General features: G+C 38.3%; 1 protein-coding gene across 1 annotated transcript in view; it reads right to left on the bottom strand.

Annotated features, from left to right (window-relative positions):
• The window catches only part of CNTNAP4 (contactin associated protein family member 4), a 268480-nt gene extending 252458 nt beyond the window's left edge, over window positions 1–16022 (bottom strand). The window contains exon 1 of the mRNA XM_022583147.2: window positions 14605–16022. Coding sequence (XP_022438855.2) covers window positions 14605–14701 — 97 coding nt within the window. The 5' untranslated portion in view covers window positions 14702–16022. The remainder of the gene's footprint in view (window positions 1–14604) is intronic.
• Between the last annotated feature and the right edge of the window lie 1683 nt (window positions 16023–17705).

Genomic DNA, 17705 nt, shown 5'->3' with positions numbered 1-17705 from the left:
TTAAAAGAAAAGTCTTGTTGAACATAAAGAGTAAAGACTGATCACAACCTTCAGTTCCAGCCACTCTGCTAAAAATGCTACATTCAGTTCTGGGCATCAATTGTATCTTTTAATTAAAAAAAAATAAAAACAGCGCATTCGAGAATATGCAATAAATTTCAACTCTCGGATTAGCCATTTGCTTGCAGTATTTCACCTCGTATTTGACTAGCAGGTGAAATTAAATACATTTATTTTCAACAATATCCAATTAGTTCCAAGCATATAGCCTTAAAACTGTGAAGATATACTTTGTGAAAGGTTGCCTTAAGTGCAGTCACAGAAGTCCACCTAAAAAAGTGGATTGTACAAATTAAGAAGAAATTCATTTCAGAACCAATTAATTAATGCCCTAGGAAATCGTTTTCCCTTAATATTTTTTACTCGTGTGATTGGGAAGATAGAAAGAAAACTAGAAAGCATTCAATATTGTTATACCTAGAACTAGAAAGCTCATGAATATTGTTATATCAAAGATAATATTGAAGACTTCCCTGGTGGTGCAGTGGTTAAGAATCCACCTGCCAATGCAGCGGACATAGGTTCGAGCCCTGGTCCGGGAAGATCCCACATGCTGCAGAGCAACTAAGTCTGTGCGCCACAACTACTGAGCCTGCGCTCTAGAGCCCAAGAGCCACAACTACTGAGCCCTCGTGACACAACTACTGAAGCCCGTGCGCCTTGAGCCCGTGCTCCGCAACAAGAGAAGCCACTGCAAGGAGAAACCCGCGCACTGCCACAAAGAGTAGCCCCCGCTCGCCACAACTAGAAATAGACCGCGTGCAGCAATGCAGACCCAATGCAGCCAAAACTAAATTAATAAAATAAATTAATTTAAAAAATAATACTGAAATGGTGATCTCATTGATTTTTTCGATAGAGCAAATTTTTAAGGTGTAGTGTATTGCTTGTGCAGAGTAACGAGGAAATATTAAAGAGAGCTGAGCTAGATGAATAGGGGTCAGTAGTCAAAGAAAGAGTGAGACACAAAGTGCTCTGAATCTCTCTGATATTTTTCTTTTTCAGAAAGAGATTGGGATTAATGAACACCATTCAAAGGCATATCAGATATTTCACAGAATCATATCCACTCTGGGAGACTGGCTCAAGGGGTATTGGTCCTGGTTTAGCTGTGGAAACAGAGTTCTCATTCAAAATTGTAAATCTGAAGTTTTTCTTTTTCACTGTGATCTTCATTAAATACAGGTTGCTTTTCCTGATTAAGGAGGGAATAAAAGTAGGGAGGAATACTAATCTGTTTTGTTGAGATGTTGAAATTTTTCTCAAAAAGATGGAAGAAATTATTTTTTTTTAAAGGAAGACGAAACCGGAAGACGCCAGAAAGAAATCAAAATCAGTACCAAGGGAGGAGTGATATGGCAGTTAAGAGGTTCTTTCCATAAACAGTGACTCATGCCTTCTGGAGAAGACACTAGGCTCATGGTTACAACTGAAAACCTGAACTTGCAGCCGCCCATCAGAGGCCACGGGCACCAAGCTCCTGAGAGACACACATGTAGGGATGATCGGTGATGCTGCTGAGGGCTATAGAGACGAGACGGCTGTGTGTGTAACTGACAAGACCAATGGATGAGTGAGCAGGTTTCCTGGAGGGTGACAGATGTGCTTCTGCGATCTGTCGAGTGTGGCAATCTCTACCCACCACCTCTGATTCATGTTTGAACAAATGATAAAACCGGAAGAGACACAGAACCATCTTTAAGTGTTATAAATTCTTGAGCAGGAAAGGGAAGGGTGTAGACAGTTATTGTGTTAAATTTCTCCTTCCAAAATAAATTTAGGTTTTCACTAAAGTGGGGCAAAGACAATTGAACACTTCATGACACTGACATGTGTAAATGGCTTAAGATCCTGTGATCTTAGAGAATTACAGGAATCTTAAGATAGCCGTGTACTAGAAACAGACACTGGTAGACTGAGAAACTTTAAAAATAAATCAGTGCACAACCAATTGGTTCTTAACGTTTAAATAAGAGCATATCCACTTGATAAGTTACGAAGAACCATTTAAAAAGACAAAGAATATTTAGCCACAAGAGAAACGCACTGGAGATGATGGAAAAGCATGCATAAGAGAAAACACTGGTGTGAACAGATGCTACATTAAGATTGAGTGAAACAATGTATGGCAAACATCTGTCCCAGTTCCCAATACTAGGAGAGCATTCTACAAATTTTAAATTAGACAAATTTTAAATTGAATTTAAAGAAGTTATTAGAATGACGATTGTGCATTTGTTTTACCTACGTTGTGTTTGGTTGGTTTTGGCTTGACAAAGAAAGCATCCCAGGGAATAAAGGGAGAATCTTCGTGCTCTGGGTTTTACAGATTAGAAGTGGAAAAGTGCCAGAGGAAACAAACTGCAAAATCAACTTTTGGGAAGGGGACATGAGAAACACAGGAAGCAAATCACAACACAACTGGGACTCGGTAACATAAAGGAGAAAAGAATTTGGAGGGGGATAGCGGGATGTCAGAAACTCTCTGGCAGAAGCAGTTAGAGAGCACCAGGCCCAGATAAAAGGAAAGAGAGAAGGGTCAGGGAGTGCAAGCGTCTGTGGCAACCAGGCAGTGGGGGTTAGCTGAGGAGCACACTGCGCGTGATCCCAGCAACGCCACTGAGGAAGGGGTCCATCAGAAGACAGCTTAAAAAAACTTGAAAGATGACTTCACTCACTTGACAGGTTTCAATAGGTCAGAGCAATATCTGTCTCAAATACCAAGAGAAGATACGTTTTATTCAGGCAGTTGAAACAGGGAGAGCACTTCCTATGGACTGAATTATGTACACCACCCCACCCCTCCCCCAAATTCATACACTGAAGTCTTAACCCGCCATGTGACTGCGTTTGGAGATAGGGCCTTTCAGGAGGTAATTAAGGTTGAATGAGAGCATAAGGGTGGAGCCCTAATGGAATAGGGCTGGTGGCCTTATAAGAAGAGGAAGAGACACACCAGAGAGCTCCCTTTCTGACTGATCACACACAGAGGAAAGGCCATGTGAGACAGTGAGAAGGTGGCCATCTACAGGCCAGGAAGCAAGGTGTCACCAGGTATCAACCCAGCTGGCACCTTGATCTTTCATTTCCAGCCTCTAGAAATTTGAGAAAATAAATTTCTGTTGTTTAAGCCACCTAGTCTGTGCCATTTTGTTATGACAACGCTTGCAGACTAATACAGCACCCAAAGGGAGCGTATTCCTGAACATGGGGAAGGAGAGGGGTTTCACAGAGGCAAGAAACAAAATTGCAGAGTGCCTTGGTCTGGCACTGTTGCAATCTTGCAGAAAGGAGCTGGTTTTTCTTTGTGATTTGAGCTGTTCCAGCCCCTTAGAACCTGTTCCTGGAACTATCGACTCAAAGAAGGAATTTAGACAGAATGGATAGGTCCTTGGGTATCAGTGAGCAAGGGTAGGGGGTTGTCGGTGGAACTCAGAGGAGAAAAAGTTACACTTATATATACACTGGGTGACGTCTGATACTTTACTTCAACTCGTAAGGAAGAGCTTGTTGATAAAATACAAGTGACAGAATCCTTGGAAGAAAACAGGCACATTACCTTATAATTTATTACACCAGGGAGGGAACCCTGAAAACAGGCAAGTGTGGGTTCTAATACTCAGGGGAGGTGCTCTTAAAGGCTCACGGAGAAGATGAGTGTATTCCATTTCAAAGAGCAATGGCTTTGGCATCATGAAAGTTGGGTTCAAACCCCAGGTTACCCTTCCTTACTCAGTGGCTTTGGAAATACCTCCTACCTCCTAAAGTTCAGTTTCCTAGTTTGTAAAATAGTGATAATAATGTCTGCCCTCCAGGCCTGTGAGGTACACTCCACCACCTTAGAGTCCACAGAGCCCAATGCAAAAGGAATATTTCTCAATATTAATGATAACATATGTCATGTGTGGAAAGCTATGAACTATAAAATAATAGCAATGAAAGTCCCAAATGTTTACCATGAGGAGGAATAAACATGAGAGGAATCTTTAAAAAATGATGACATTTTACAAGAAAATAATCTTTACAAATGTGTACAATTAAAAGAGGAATATAGGGCTTCCCTGGTGGCGCAGTGGTTGAGAGTCCGCCTGCCGATGCAGGGCACACGGGTTCGTGCCCCGGTCTGGGAAGGTCCCACATGCCGTGGAGCGGCTGGGACCGTGAGCCATGGCCGCTGAGCCTGCGCTTCCAGAGCCTGTGCTCCGCAACGGGAGAGGCCACAGCAGTGAGAGGCCCACGTACCGCAAAAAAAAAAAAAAAAAGACCAGGTGACAGAGGCTAGAGGACACTTGCAGGGGGGCAGGTTTGTCCGGAAGAAAAAGCAATTAAAACAGACGAAAGGGGAAATATAAGCAAATTCAGAGGAGGAAGATATTTGTTTGCTACGCTAATAAGTTTGGACTTAATATACACCTAACAATGAAATACAGCTGAGACAAGACTCGCTTTCATTTTGATAAAAACCTTAAACATTGATTAAAAACATCAATTCATTATGTCAGACACCTAAAAATATGATATATGTGTAGTATTTAAAAATACTGCATGAGTCACAGGAAGTAGTGAGGGAGGAAGGGGACAGCTGCCTCGCAGGTCTCTCAGCCAAATCAACCCTGGCAATCGCAAAGATGACAGATGCCACAGCCAGATCATCCTCAAATCCAGGGAAGTGATCACGGAAGGCTCAGTTTTGCTAACTCAGAAAAAGAGGGCGCTGCTGGCATCTTCTCTAGAGAATGTGTCAGTGATTAATGATACTACATACATTCTTCTCATACTAATCTGTTTCATATTGCGATTTGTATATATAATTTTATATATATATATATAATAGAGAGAGAGAGAAAGAGGGGGAGAGAGAGAGAGACAAGGCAAGCACATATCAAGGCCTTTAAGAGATGAATATGATCATTTACAAGGCTACACCAGCAAATGACTCAGTTTTATGCATCAAGCATAGAAAATTATTGTGATCATAATTTTATTCTTAGTACCCAAAATTCTACATCATATTTTTGGTAGCCTCCTTTTTCCATTTCTGTAGTAGACATTTGACTATGAAATATTTTATCATATTCCATTTTGTGATTAGATCCTATAGGTTGCTATGAATTTAAGAAACCAAAAGTTATCTTCAGTGTTTGCTCTTTGCTTTCCTACATGTATGCTATTTCTTTTCCCGAATTTTCTCTCTTTTGTGTGTTTTAGGAAGGACTACGCATCTTATGATACTTGAAGGTGTGTTATGACATTTTACAAGGCGCGTGATGTTTTCTTAACAGTGTTATAATACAGGCTCATGCTAAAGTACAACAGTTCAAATAAGCACGGAAATCATACTCACAATGGAACAAAAGAGCCTAATTGAGCAGCTTTATAACCTTGTACAGAATTCCCTCACCACCACTTTAGATAGAATTGCTTTTATTTTAGCAATGTTCTTTTAATTAAGTCCTAAACATCTAAAACATGGCAAATGTAAATATGTATTATAAATCCTTAATTATGAGGATTGCTAAGCATTCATGCAGCTTTCTGCCTTGGAGATAGATTGTTTTTGTTCAAAATCCGCCAAAATTGAGAGATAAAAGTGAATGGATGTGAAAAATGCAAAACTTTGTTTAGACTGCCCTTCTCCTGGTAGCAGTATCACTTTACCACATTGTCTTCAAGAGTTAAATTATGTTTCAATTTATCTAGCGGCTTTTAAGTCAAAACCTCTCCTGCCATTTTCTGCCTTTGTTGCCATATTCAGAAAGACTAGCACCCCAAGACTGACTAGAAGTTGAATTAACTATTGGGGATCCTGAGGTCTTCATGGCCTTTGCCTAGAAAATAAAGCACTTTGGGATCAGAAAAGGGCAACACTGTCCCTCTGCTTGGGATGAGTTTAAACTGGATCCAGAAAGACCTCTTGCTATTTTTAATCCCACATACTGTTTTAAAACTATACAGGAGACTATTCTGGTATAGTAGCAATAAAATAAAAATCTTATTATGTATCCCAACAATACTTAATTGAAAATGTGCCACCTAGGGGATTGTCTTCCATTTCTCTGCCGACATGGCCTGTTTCCCAGTCCCTACCCAAAGTATCTTCCAACATATGCATGCACGCTCGCGTGCACACACGCATACACAGACACACACACTGACAGTTTCCTCTCAGCAATTCATTTCCCTCACAGACCACTTTGCATTTAGTTCCTTTCTTCTGTTTGGTTATCTACTGATGAACATTAAAAGACAAACACATATCAATATCTTTGAAAACCAAAGACAAGTCTTGAAGATCTAAATACATATTCAATCTTTTAGAACAAAGCTGTTAGTCCAGAGAGAAACTGAATTTTCTCAAATTTTCTCAAAAATCTCTCTTCTGAGTCTGATACACAAAGGTAATTGGTTTACATTAACAGGAAAATGTGGGGTTCTCAGCTATGGGCCACAGGGTCAAATGTCTGTTCATTGCCATCCAAGCATCTCCCAACTCCAAGACTTGCAACAAATTCCTAGGAGAGTTTATCAATGCCCTTCAACGGACATTCAAAATATATCTCTCGGGACTTCCCTGGTGGCACAGTGGTCAAGACTCCACGCCAGTGCAAGGGGCCCAGGTTCAATCCCTGGCCAGGGAACTAGATCCCACATGCATGCCTCAACTAAGAGTTCGTGTGCCACAACTAAGGAGCCCGAGTGCCACAACTAAGGAGCCTGCCTGCCGCAACCAAGACCCAGCGTGAGCAAATAAATAAAGTTTTTTTAAAAATCTCTCTGTAGGTTATAACTTCAGAGTAACTCTGAATTAATGAAACTACAGGTTGTAGTTTGTCTTAAAACTATACAATAAATGTAATTTAGGAAAGCAGTTGAATTTATATATTCACATACTATTTCTAAACTAATATCGACCTGTGACCTCACTTGTAAGTACCATATTTGCCAGTGAGGGAAAAAAAATGGTTACAGAAACAAATATGTTTTTTATAATTTAGAAACACATAACATCTTATTCTAGAGCACTGCCAAGTAATAAGAGGTACTCACTAAAAAAAGTAATTAGAGCTGTAGGACAACTGATACATATCACACCCTTTTTTTCCTTTGTGATTTAAAAAACTTAGAGGTAAATTTCTTCACTGTTCTATTAAATACTTATAGCATAAAAAAATTTTATAGTTACTAATTTTAAACTACTTAAAATGTCAAATGTTTTTAGGCTGCACTCACTTTTCCAATTATTACATTGGAATGACTCATTAACTGTAACATAAATGGGCTCATTTTTGCCTCTTTTATGCTATTTCTCTGGTTTTATGACCAGAGTACCACTTTTCCGTGAACCATGACGAAAATGCACTGGGAGAAAAAAAAAAATGAAGCACATACTCTTTCTCTTCCAAATACCAACTCACCTCAGAAGAACTGAAGTAATAATGACAATTTGTAATGTATTTTGCATGTACATTCTTTACCAGTAAGTAATACTGTAGTTTCAGGTACCATGTATGTGAATACCTTGGCAAAAGACATGCTTGCAAAAACTTTATCCTCTGAAAGTCAATTGGGAAACAAAAATATCTTTACTTGTGCTAGTAGCATATCAGATATGGTGTTTACCAACACAGAGTCACCAAGACCCTGGAGTGATGAGCACCGTGGAAGGTCTAAATTCATAGATTATAAACAAGGAATGATAGTTCTAGAAGTCAAATAAATAAACACATGTATACATACATGCCTAACTGAAGCACACAGCCAGATAACGACAGCCTTAGAACTCCTTGAAAAAATTCAAATGCTGGAATCTCAGACATCAAAGTTTCTCCCAAAAAGTAACTAAGAAGATAATCCAATGGTCAATGACATCTTGATTATTTAGAAATGCATTTATTGTAACTTAGTCTTATGGGTAAACTATCCATTATTCCTCAAGAAATTTTAAACTTAAAAAAAAAAAACTCAAAGACTTCAAATTACAATATTAATATTGTGGGTGAATTATTCATTTAAGTATATTCAGTTAATTGAGGCTTTTTGATGAGTTCATTCTTCCTTTAAGGACTTTCAGTGATAAACACAAGTTCTTCTAAAGCTCCATAATTTTTTGTCTGTATTTAGTTTAGGGCATTTATTTCTCTTTCTGAGATTTTCCTTTTCATAGGGACCCAAATCAAACTGACCTTAGCATGTGATGCTACAATTCAAGACATGTTTTTAAAGGTCTGTTTGTTAAAGAGTGTTTCTAAAAGTTCCCACCTGAAATACCCATTAAAACAACAATCTATATATTCTATGAGAATTCACCCCACCACCACCAAAAACACAGCTCAATTCACCTCATGATCGTGGTTAATCCATGAAACATCCCCTGTTTTAAGCACATATTCTGTGATGGGTCCATCCTTCCTTATCATACAGTTAACTTGAAAAACTGCAATAATTCTAAATAAATAGTAAACAAGTTACTGAGGCCAATATTTCTGAGTCGATAAAAATGAAAAAATAATTAAGCTAAGCAATAATGGAAACACCAGGCCACTTAAAAAAATCAAACTCTGCATTATTTAATATTTCACCAGAAACAGTCACCTACAAATCTGAATACACATATCTGGGATTTATGTAACAATGCTGGATAAATTCTTATTATTCTTCCTACTATTTTCAGGGCCTGGGTCATTCTGTAAACTTTCAGTCACAACAGAGGAAAGGAAAAGATTTTTTTAAAAGGACAGAGAAGAACTTCTCAAATAACCTGACTAGTCAGTGATATGATTCGTAAGTTGACAACATTAAGGCCCCAATACAATTTATCTAAGGTAAAGGAGATTCAGATTCTAAATACAGTATCAAATTGTGACAAAGCGGTGTTTACAAAGCAAGACTGATATTCTATTGTAAAAAAGTTCAGAACCATGTAATGCAAGTGTCACGATACTTTATCATCTATTTACCATGGAGAGTCATGAATCCCATCATCATTCTCGTCCACACCCAGAATAAGTCACATTAAGTAAGCTATATGAGATGGTCCTAGGCTATCTTTGATCTGGAAATTGGTCTTTTGATAAGACAGAAATCTTCATTAGTTCTGCACCATTGTAAACACTATTATGAAAAATAAATCATTTTAACATATGGCCATTTATTTTGGGGAAAAAATGCTACAGTGAAATTTCAAGGAAAAGAATTTTTAAAATATTATATCGTATCATATTTTTTAACTTAAACTTCTAAAAAAACACTGTAGTAAAGAGTATAATGTAAATAAAATGAGGCCACTCATCAGTTCTTGGAAATGAAAATTAAATACAATTCCAAACGGACAGGGCATTTACATAAAAATTAATTATCTTGGCATGAGTAGGTAAAAGGCACCTGCTTAATTATTATGAATTATCAGTGGGCAGGGCTTAAGTGAAAATCTATTTTTCAATTTACTCTAGAAAGTTTGCCAATTTCAGAATTTTTAGGAAGCTGCTACTGTAAAAGTCATAGGGACAAGGGCATTCTTCCAGTAAGATGATTTACTCCATCCAATTAGTGATTTCAGATGCATGTTCCTCATTAGTATGGAGTGGAATATTTTACACTCATGAAAGTATAAAATAACAACAGAGTTTTCATTCAAAATATCTAAGCTGCAATTACGTATACACTTTATTGAACTTCTTATACTAAGGGGATTACTTGAGATTGAAAGTGTCTCTTTAGCAGCCAAGACTGCTGAAACTTTGCAAATAGTTATAAATAATTCATACGCATGGAAATAACAAGATTTCTGAAGAATAGTGTCTTTAAGAAGACACATATGAAGAAGATGCTAATAAAGGCTTCTTCTGTTATAGCTCCTGGCAATTGTAGCACTACCTTCAGCACTTCAATCCCTGAGGAATGCATCTGCGTGCTAAATAAAGACTAAATTTTATCATAGCAGTATATAATTTATCTACTATCCAAGTCACATCATTATATTACATTGTGTATTATTTAAGTCAAGGGTCAATGAACTTTTTCTATGAAGAGCTAGAGAGTAAAGAATGTTATTTAGGTCCTTGTATAACAAGGAAATCAATTTTAAGATAATTTTATTGATAAAATTAAAAATATAATAATAATTGAGTATGAATTTTTGCCATACTGGTCTACTAACGAGAAGAATGAACTAAAATTTGAATTTCATATAATCGTTTTATGCCACAAAGAATTCTTCATTTAATTTTTTTCAAACATTTCAAAATGCAGTAAATCAACTCTACCCCAATAAAAATTAATTTGAAAAAATTTGAAAAAAATGTAAGAACCATTCTTAGCTCACAGGCTACTACACAAAACAGGCAGTGGGCTAGATCTGACCCATGGGCCATATTTTACCAACCTCTGAACTAAATATTACATTATCTTACAAGTGACATTATATAATTCTATTAATTTGTTTTCACTGAAAAGGTAAATTAATTCAATCTTGATATAGAGATTGACTTCCATAAAGGAATTGTTTACATATGATACAAATTCTGAAATTAATTTTAGAAGACATAAAAATGTTTTTTACTTAGGTTAAGCACTAGGTATCACATGGAAGTCCTGTGTTCGATTCCTTGTTGGCTATGAGCTGTGTTATCTCCATAGCTGGAGGCTGCCCTTATCAGAAATGATTTGGGATGCATACTATCAGGAAAGGGGAGAACGCACCACATTGATGAAAACAAATCAGTATAGCTGTTAGAAAAGTGAGTCAAAGTTCAGGCTCACCTTTATATCCAGAGGTCAGCTACTTATGTATTGCAACTTGTAATTGTATTTTAACAGTACTTTACTGTTTATACTAGTAATTTTTTGCTATGGAAAAGAATTTGGGTGGGGAGGAGGAGGAAAAGAAGAAAGTTTCTAGAAAGAGGTACAAGGCTGAATTTGAAAAATTTGAGAATCTGTCCAGTAGCATTTAGGTGGCATCCCAGAGCCCACAAGAACGATCATCTACTCAAGTCATTACCTTCAACTTTTGTTAACTTTAACATATTCTTTAGTGCTTCTTTCAGGGTAGATATCAGATACAGCCTTTATTCCAATTATGGAAAAGAAAGCACACAGCGAGAAATTAACTTCTAATTATGTCATTCATAAGCTACTTGTTAAGCATTAAATATACTCAGTATACCTGAAGCCAGAGAGCTTCCATCACATGATCTGCAAGAGTAAAAATAAAAGCAAAACTCTTAGCTGACTTACACCTTTTCTTCTTTTACAGTGTCCACCCCTCCCCCAACAACGTCTTAATGCTCAGAAGGAAACTGTGGGTTCATAAGAGCAATTTAAAAATAAAGGGACTTCCCTGGTGGCGCAGTGGTTAAGATTCCACGCTTCCAAGGCAGGGGGCCCAGATTCGAGCCCTGGTCAGGGAACTAGATCCCACATGCATGCCGCAGCTAAGAGTTCACATGCCACAACTAAGGAGCCCGTAAGCCAACACTAAGGAGCCCACCGGCCGCAACTAAGTCCCAGCCCAACCAAAATAAATAAATAAATGAAAATAAATATTTTTTTAAATAATTTAAAAAAATAAAGAGGTGACTCCCTTTTCAGTGCATGTATCTTATTAGCAAGTGAAGAAAGCAACAACAGCCTGTGCAGCTTATCAAAGAGCAAGCCCTACTAGGAGGATCTGTTTCTAAACTTTCACAGAAGGAACCCTTCAATATAATAACACCTTGACCAGAACAAGGAGGAAAGACCTGGGGCTGGTTCAATGCTTTTGAAATGTCAGGTAGGGTGCTAATAGCCAAAGAATGTGGTCCATTCAACGTTTTTCATCTTTAGTCAGAAGAGGAGTCAGCAGTCACCAAAGATGTGTAAGCACACGCATCTAGTGGTTTATGCATCTTTATATAAATATATACATATGTTCACACACACACACATAGATACACATGAACATGTATGTGTGTGTGTGTGTTTGCACAGAAACCTTCTAATGTAAACTTACCCTGTTGATTAATTAGATCAACTAACATTCAAATTAAAGTGTACCTAATCCCTGAGCTGTCCCTGGTGTATAAAGTCCTGTCCCGTGTAAGCTTTCATACTGGCGGCCTTGGGCAGTCTTGGGCCGACTCAGTGGATAGCAGGTTTGCTCCTGGTGAATCAGCTGTAAATAGAGGGAAAACGTCTTTGTATTCACCCGAGAGACTGACCTTTAATTTCCTTTATTTTTATTCAGTTCTCCCTGACTTTAATATTGGTGTTCAAGATTGATTCATGTTTTAATGTAAAGTTTGGTCCAAAAGAATTACTGGAGCTATTATAATACTTTAAAAACACTTATGGTGGTTGATGGTCACTTGTCACTACGCTGAATTACAACCTTGCTGGTAAACATATAGACTTGTTCCTCCAAAAAAGATACAATACATGGAGTACCATGACTTGGTAATAAGTGCTTTGCTTTCTTCCCCCCCCCAACAAAATACTAATGAAATAAAACTTGGCAAATGAATTTTTTTGTTTTATATCTACTGCTGCAAATCATACTGTTAATGCGATACTAGCAAGAAATTACTAAATGCACCTTTAATTATCTGAAGTCATTAACTGCATATATGACACTTTAAGAACAGTCAACTCTTAACACATATGGTAACCAAGAATTCCAACTTTAATATTTAAATGTTCCTAATAATTTAAAATGCTATAGGTTCTTTAAGTTAATCAAATGTTTAAAAGAGCATTAAACTACTTCCTGAAGAATAAACCAAGGCTAAAAGAATACAGAATCAGGATTGAAATTTTAAGCGTCAGGAGAGGCCCAGCCAGAGCTAAGCACCCATGAATATTCTGCTCTCCTGAGATCTTCTCAGCAGCTCATCTTTCCTTTGAAGAAGATATATTACAAAGAAGCTATTGAAGGTCGATCTGCCTTTTATTGGACTTCAAGAAAATAAACAAATGTGAACAACTAATAGCCCAGTCAGTCACATCAGTCAATTACAAACTCAAACAGTCAGCATATTGGAAAGACAAGACTGCCTCTAGGCCAGACTTAAGCGCTGCTTTCCTTAAGGGAAGGATGCTTCAAATGATGTGCTTTACATTGTAAGAGTGACCTCTAGCGCTTCCTTTTTTGCTGAACTTCGGTAGTTGCACGATGAATTACTTATGCGTTTTCTACAAAACTTTCTGTGTGTGTGTGGGGGGGGGTCTGTGTTGTTATTGTTTGTTTGTTGTAATGTTGGTCAAATGCTACTATTACAGCATTCCAAGATTTTGATTAGGTGAAAATATGCACATTTTATTGACTCATGGGATTCTTACACCCCCAGATTAAAACAGAAGCTAAAACACAGTGCAGCGTCCGAGTGAAGTTCTCTTCTTTCAGAGTGATAGATATACCACACCATTAAATGAGCTAATACTGAATGGAAGGACGCAATCACAGTGGCCATTCAATGTAAATGAGCATTTGGCTTGTGCCAGTAAGGTCATTTATAATGTTCTTCCCACACGCTCAAGGGATGTGCCATAGCAAATGCCTGGTTCCTGGCTTATTTGTGTCCCCCAAACCTAAACCTGCTTGAACTGTAGTGACATAAATTCCTGACCAGGCCTCACAGCCCTTTCTTGAAAAGCAGATGAGCTTTTCCTTTAAAGTCCAAGAAAGAGAGAAAAAGTTGTATTTGCTGAGCTTGTTGATCATTCATCAGGGAGGGAGAAATTCTCCAGTTTAGAGATTTTAGGCCAAATGTAACTTTTAAAACTTCTTATCTCTAATAAAAAGTGGATGAAGGGACCTCTGTCAAATTATTTTGGATGATACTTAAATTAGAAATAAGGTCTTAATAAATCTTCCCTGGGACCATTAACTCAGAATCAGAATATTCAATCACAAATTTATAAAGTTAAAAATTCAAGAATAATACTTTTGAAAAAAGCACCTGAATGTATTTCTTTAAGCAAGATGTAGGAATCAAGCCCCCGTGTTCAAGTCTCATTCTGGTGGCATGAGGACACAATTCCTAATATTGAGGTTCACCTCTACCAATTCTGCCCCTGAATTCTGCAGTATGTTTCAGTTATTATCCTGGCATCATTTTAAAGATGCAGCCAGCTATCAGTCTGCCAAATTGCAAACTTCAGAAATGTAAGCTAATGTAGCATAATGTAAAGTCTGCCAGTTGTTTTCCTGTTAGACATAATTCCAATAAAATTCAGGAAGAAACGAAGACATTCACAGGCTATTCCATGATTAAGATGACGATTTAATGTTTTACTAGAACTTGAGTGTTCTCAATGAATACACAAAGACAAGAGGACAAGATTCTGCTCGTAGACAAACAGAGAAACGATACTTTGCATATTCTGACCAGACCAAGAGGAAAGACATGTGTAAACCCAGTCGTATTTGCAAGATTTTAAGTGATGCTTCATTTATAGCAATGTGCTTTGCAGCAATTCCAGCTGCAAATAATAATCATAAAAAACAACAGAATTAAAGTTTTGCAGAGAGGCCCCCTTCAAGTTCTAAATCATTTGCTGTGTACTTACAGGAATTCCCAGCTAAAACCCTGTTCCAATTTGGAGTAGATAACAGAAGTAGCGTCTTGAGAACAGCTCCGGTGACAGGCCTCATGTTCACATTCATTGGGCTCCCCCAAAAGATATTGAGTGGCTCTCCGAGGGCTCCAGTCCCGCTCTCAGTCTGTCTCCCAGCTCTGTCTGGATTTTCAGCACCTCTGGGTGTCTTGGTCTCTCTACCTCCTCCTCTTCCTTCTCTCTCTCTCTCTCTCTCACACACACACACAAACACACACACCACAGCCCTGACTGCTCACTGAAAAGCGCTCAGCATCTTTCCGAACGAGCATCCACACTGCCGAGGCCACGCCCACTCCTCGCAGCCGTGGTCCCAGAAATTGGCAGCAGCAGCGTCCCTCCTCCAAATTCACGGCAGCGCTCAGAGCTCCGCCGGGCGCTGCGCTGCTGATGAAAGCTGGACTTGGAGGCGAGGCCTGCCGCGGCTGGGCCTCCTCGGGGCTCCCTCCCCTCTCCTCTATTCTTCAATAATCCTTAACCCTTTTCTCCCCTCTGGAGATGTCCGTGGGGGGAGGGGCGAGGCGGTGGAGCCTCCTGATTTTCTGCAGGTCTTGCCTTCAGCAGAGCCAGTCAACATACTGAGCTAATTCCTGATTATCCGGGAGTGCATCCAGGTAAAATTGTGTTTTGTTTCAAAACAAAAGCATAAAATGAGACAGAAATAACTAAGCAGCATTGGTAAATGGTAGCTAAAACTGTCCTTGGGGAAAATACTTGCTGTTGTTTTTCTCTGTTTATATAAAATTATCCTCTTCAGCTATGGTGCCAGGATTTTATTATGGAAATGCCTCACAAGGAAACAGACATTCCTGTTTGGCAGATACTTAAAATCATCTAGTAATAGTCTGCAAGAAATTAACATTTCTTATTTTAGTGCATCAGGAGTACAAATCCACAAACTGAATGCTTTGGATAGATCTATTTTGATGAATGCTTCAGGCTGTGAATACACAGTGGCATTCTACAATCAAATTCTTTAATAATAATTCCCAAAAGGCCCAAAAATAAAAATGATGGGATACTGAAGAAAGGAAACCCCCCGCCCAAAACACACACACACACACACTCACACCAAACCTCCTAAACAATTTAAAGATGTAATTCAAATGGCCTAAAGGAGAGAGGAGTAAAGTTGAATTCAGAAGATCTCCAGCTACAGAAAAATTACTCTTCAAATGGCTGATCCATGGATATTGCCAGTTCTTGAATAGAATATTAAAGTATTTAAATAATGGAGCTAGTATCACATAAGGATAAGTGTATAACATGGTGTCATAGAAGGATAAATAAGCTCTTCAAAATAAATGTCAAGATATTTAACTTAGAATGTGCTAAATTTTATAATAGGAACACTGAGATTCTCAAGCACTTCTTGGTGATAACAAGTAAGAAGAAACATAAGCATTCAGCAGCAGCAACCTTGCTATAGAATGAATGAAATAAGGGGGAAATGACAGAAGCATTCACCATAAGAGCTAGCTCTTGCCTACAAACAAAGCAGAATAGATATTTTTAATTTCCCTATTTTGCAGATGAGAAAACAAGAACAGGGAATTTAAATGATTTGAGGAGATCACAGAGTTAGTAAATAAAGCACTGAGGATTGAACTTTGTTTTTCTGACCCCAGTTTTACTGCTCTCACCCTAGGACTTGCTGCCCTTCACATAAGAGTACAGCTCCTTCCTGACCTCTGTCACAGGCAGTGAAAACCTGAAGCCCTTAAAAAAAAAAAAAGCAGAGGAAAAGAAAGGTCATTGTTCGAGTGTTTACTCTGTATTTCTAGGCCTATATCCCTGATTTTGTCATTTTCAAACATAGCATGTTAAGCAAAAGCAGATATAAATTGACAATTTCTGTTAAGTAATTATTGAAGGGGATTAAATATTGTTGAACACATATTATATGCCACTTGTTATCTACTTAAATTGTTATAGCAATCTCTGAGGGAAATATCATTGTGCCCATTTAACAGACAAATAGATTGAGCCTCAGCAAAGTTACGCAGTATGTCCAAAGTGCCACAGTGAGTAGGCTCGGCATTCTGGTCTGCAAAGCTCTGAAAGTATTTCCTTCAATGACTCCACACAGAGGGAACGGGTCTCAGGCTCTCCAGAAGAGAAAAGTTCTCTTTTTCTCTTTTTTTAAATTCTCTTCTTTTCTCCAGAAGAGAAAAAAGTTGTCTTCCTTTTAAAACTTTATACTTAAAATTGTTCCCATAAAATAAATTAGAGAATGCATTTTAAAAGGATCAGTACACATATCAAAAATGAAAAATAACTGAACCTTTCCTGGCAATAATAACTTCTTTAGGACAAAGTGTAAATTTTCATAGCAACCGTTAAAGATGGATTTTTCCATATCAATGGGTTATGGTAATAGAATGAGCTGGAGGCTGGCACTGAATAAAATATCTGAGTATTTCAAGCCATTGCACCGCCAGACCCTGCCTGATGGCCACAGAGGAGAGAGAGCCACATGGACCACATGACGCAGTGGAGAGAGTTTAGACATTATAAACAGAGAAGCCCAGATATGAATTCAGCTTTCACTGTGGTTCTGATTAAATGACTCATTTACTCTGGTCCTCGATCTCCTTTTCTTAAAAAGTAAGAGAATAATGACTAAAGAGCCATTGTGATATAATGTGTGACAACCCCCCACTGAGCGCCTAACACTTAGTGGGTCCGCAGTTACTCACTGGCCTTAGATATCTGCATTCTGACTGTACAGAGTAGTGGTTTGAGCGGGCAGTGTTGGAGTCTGGTAGCCCAGGTTCAAGGTCTGCTCCAGAGCCACCTCCAACCAGCCTGCCCTTGAGCAAGCTGCATATCATCCCTGATTCTTAGTTTTCTCATCTGTGAACCAAGGACAGGTAGAGTATCACCCTCATGGCTGAGACAATGCTTGTAAAGCGAAAGCCCCTGAGAGTTAGACAATCAATGTTGTTCTTGTAATCACTGTATTATTACAGCTCACTTTGCACAGAGGAGAAATCTGAGGAGGAGAGGAATTACGGACTTGCCAGAGGGACATGACTCATTGGTGGCAGAAA

This window comes from Delphinapterus leucas, chromosome 20 (genome assembly GCF_059928025.1).
Source record: "Delphinapterus leucas isolate spDelLeu-1000000601 "Yukka" chromosome 20, BTC_Dleu_Yukka2, whole genome shotgun sequence".
Lineage (NCBI taxonomy): Eukaryota > Metazoa > Chordata > Mammalia > Artiodactyla > Monodontidae > Delphinapterus > Delphinapterus leucas.
Note: the sequence above shows the minus strand (reverse complement) of the source record. Positions and strands in the feature narration are given on the sequence as shown.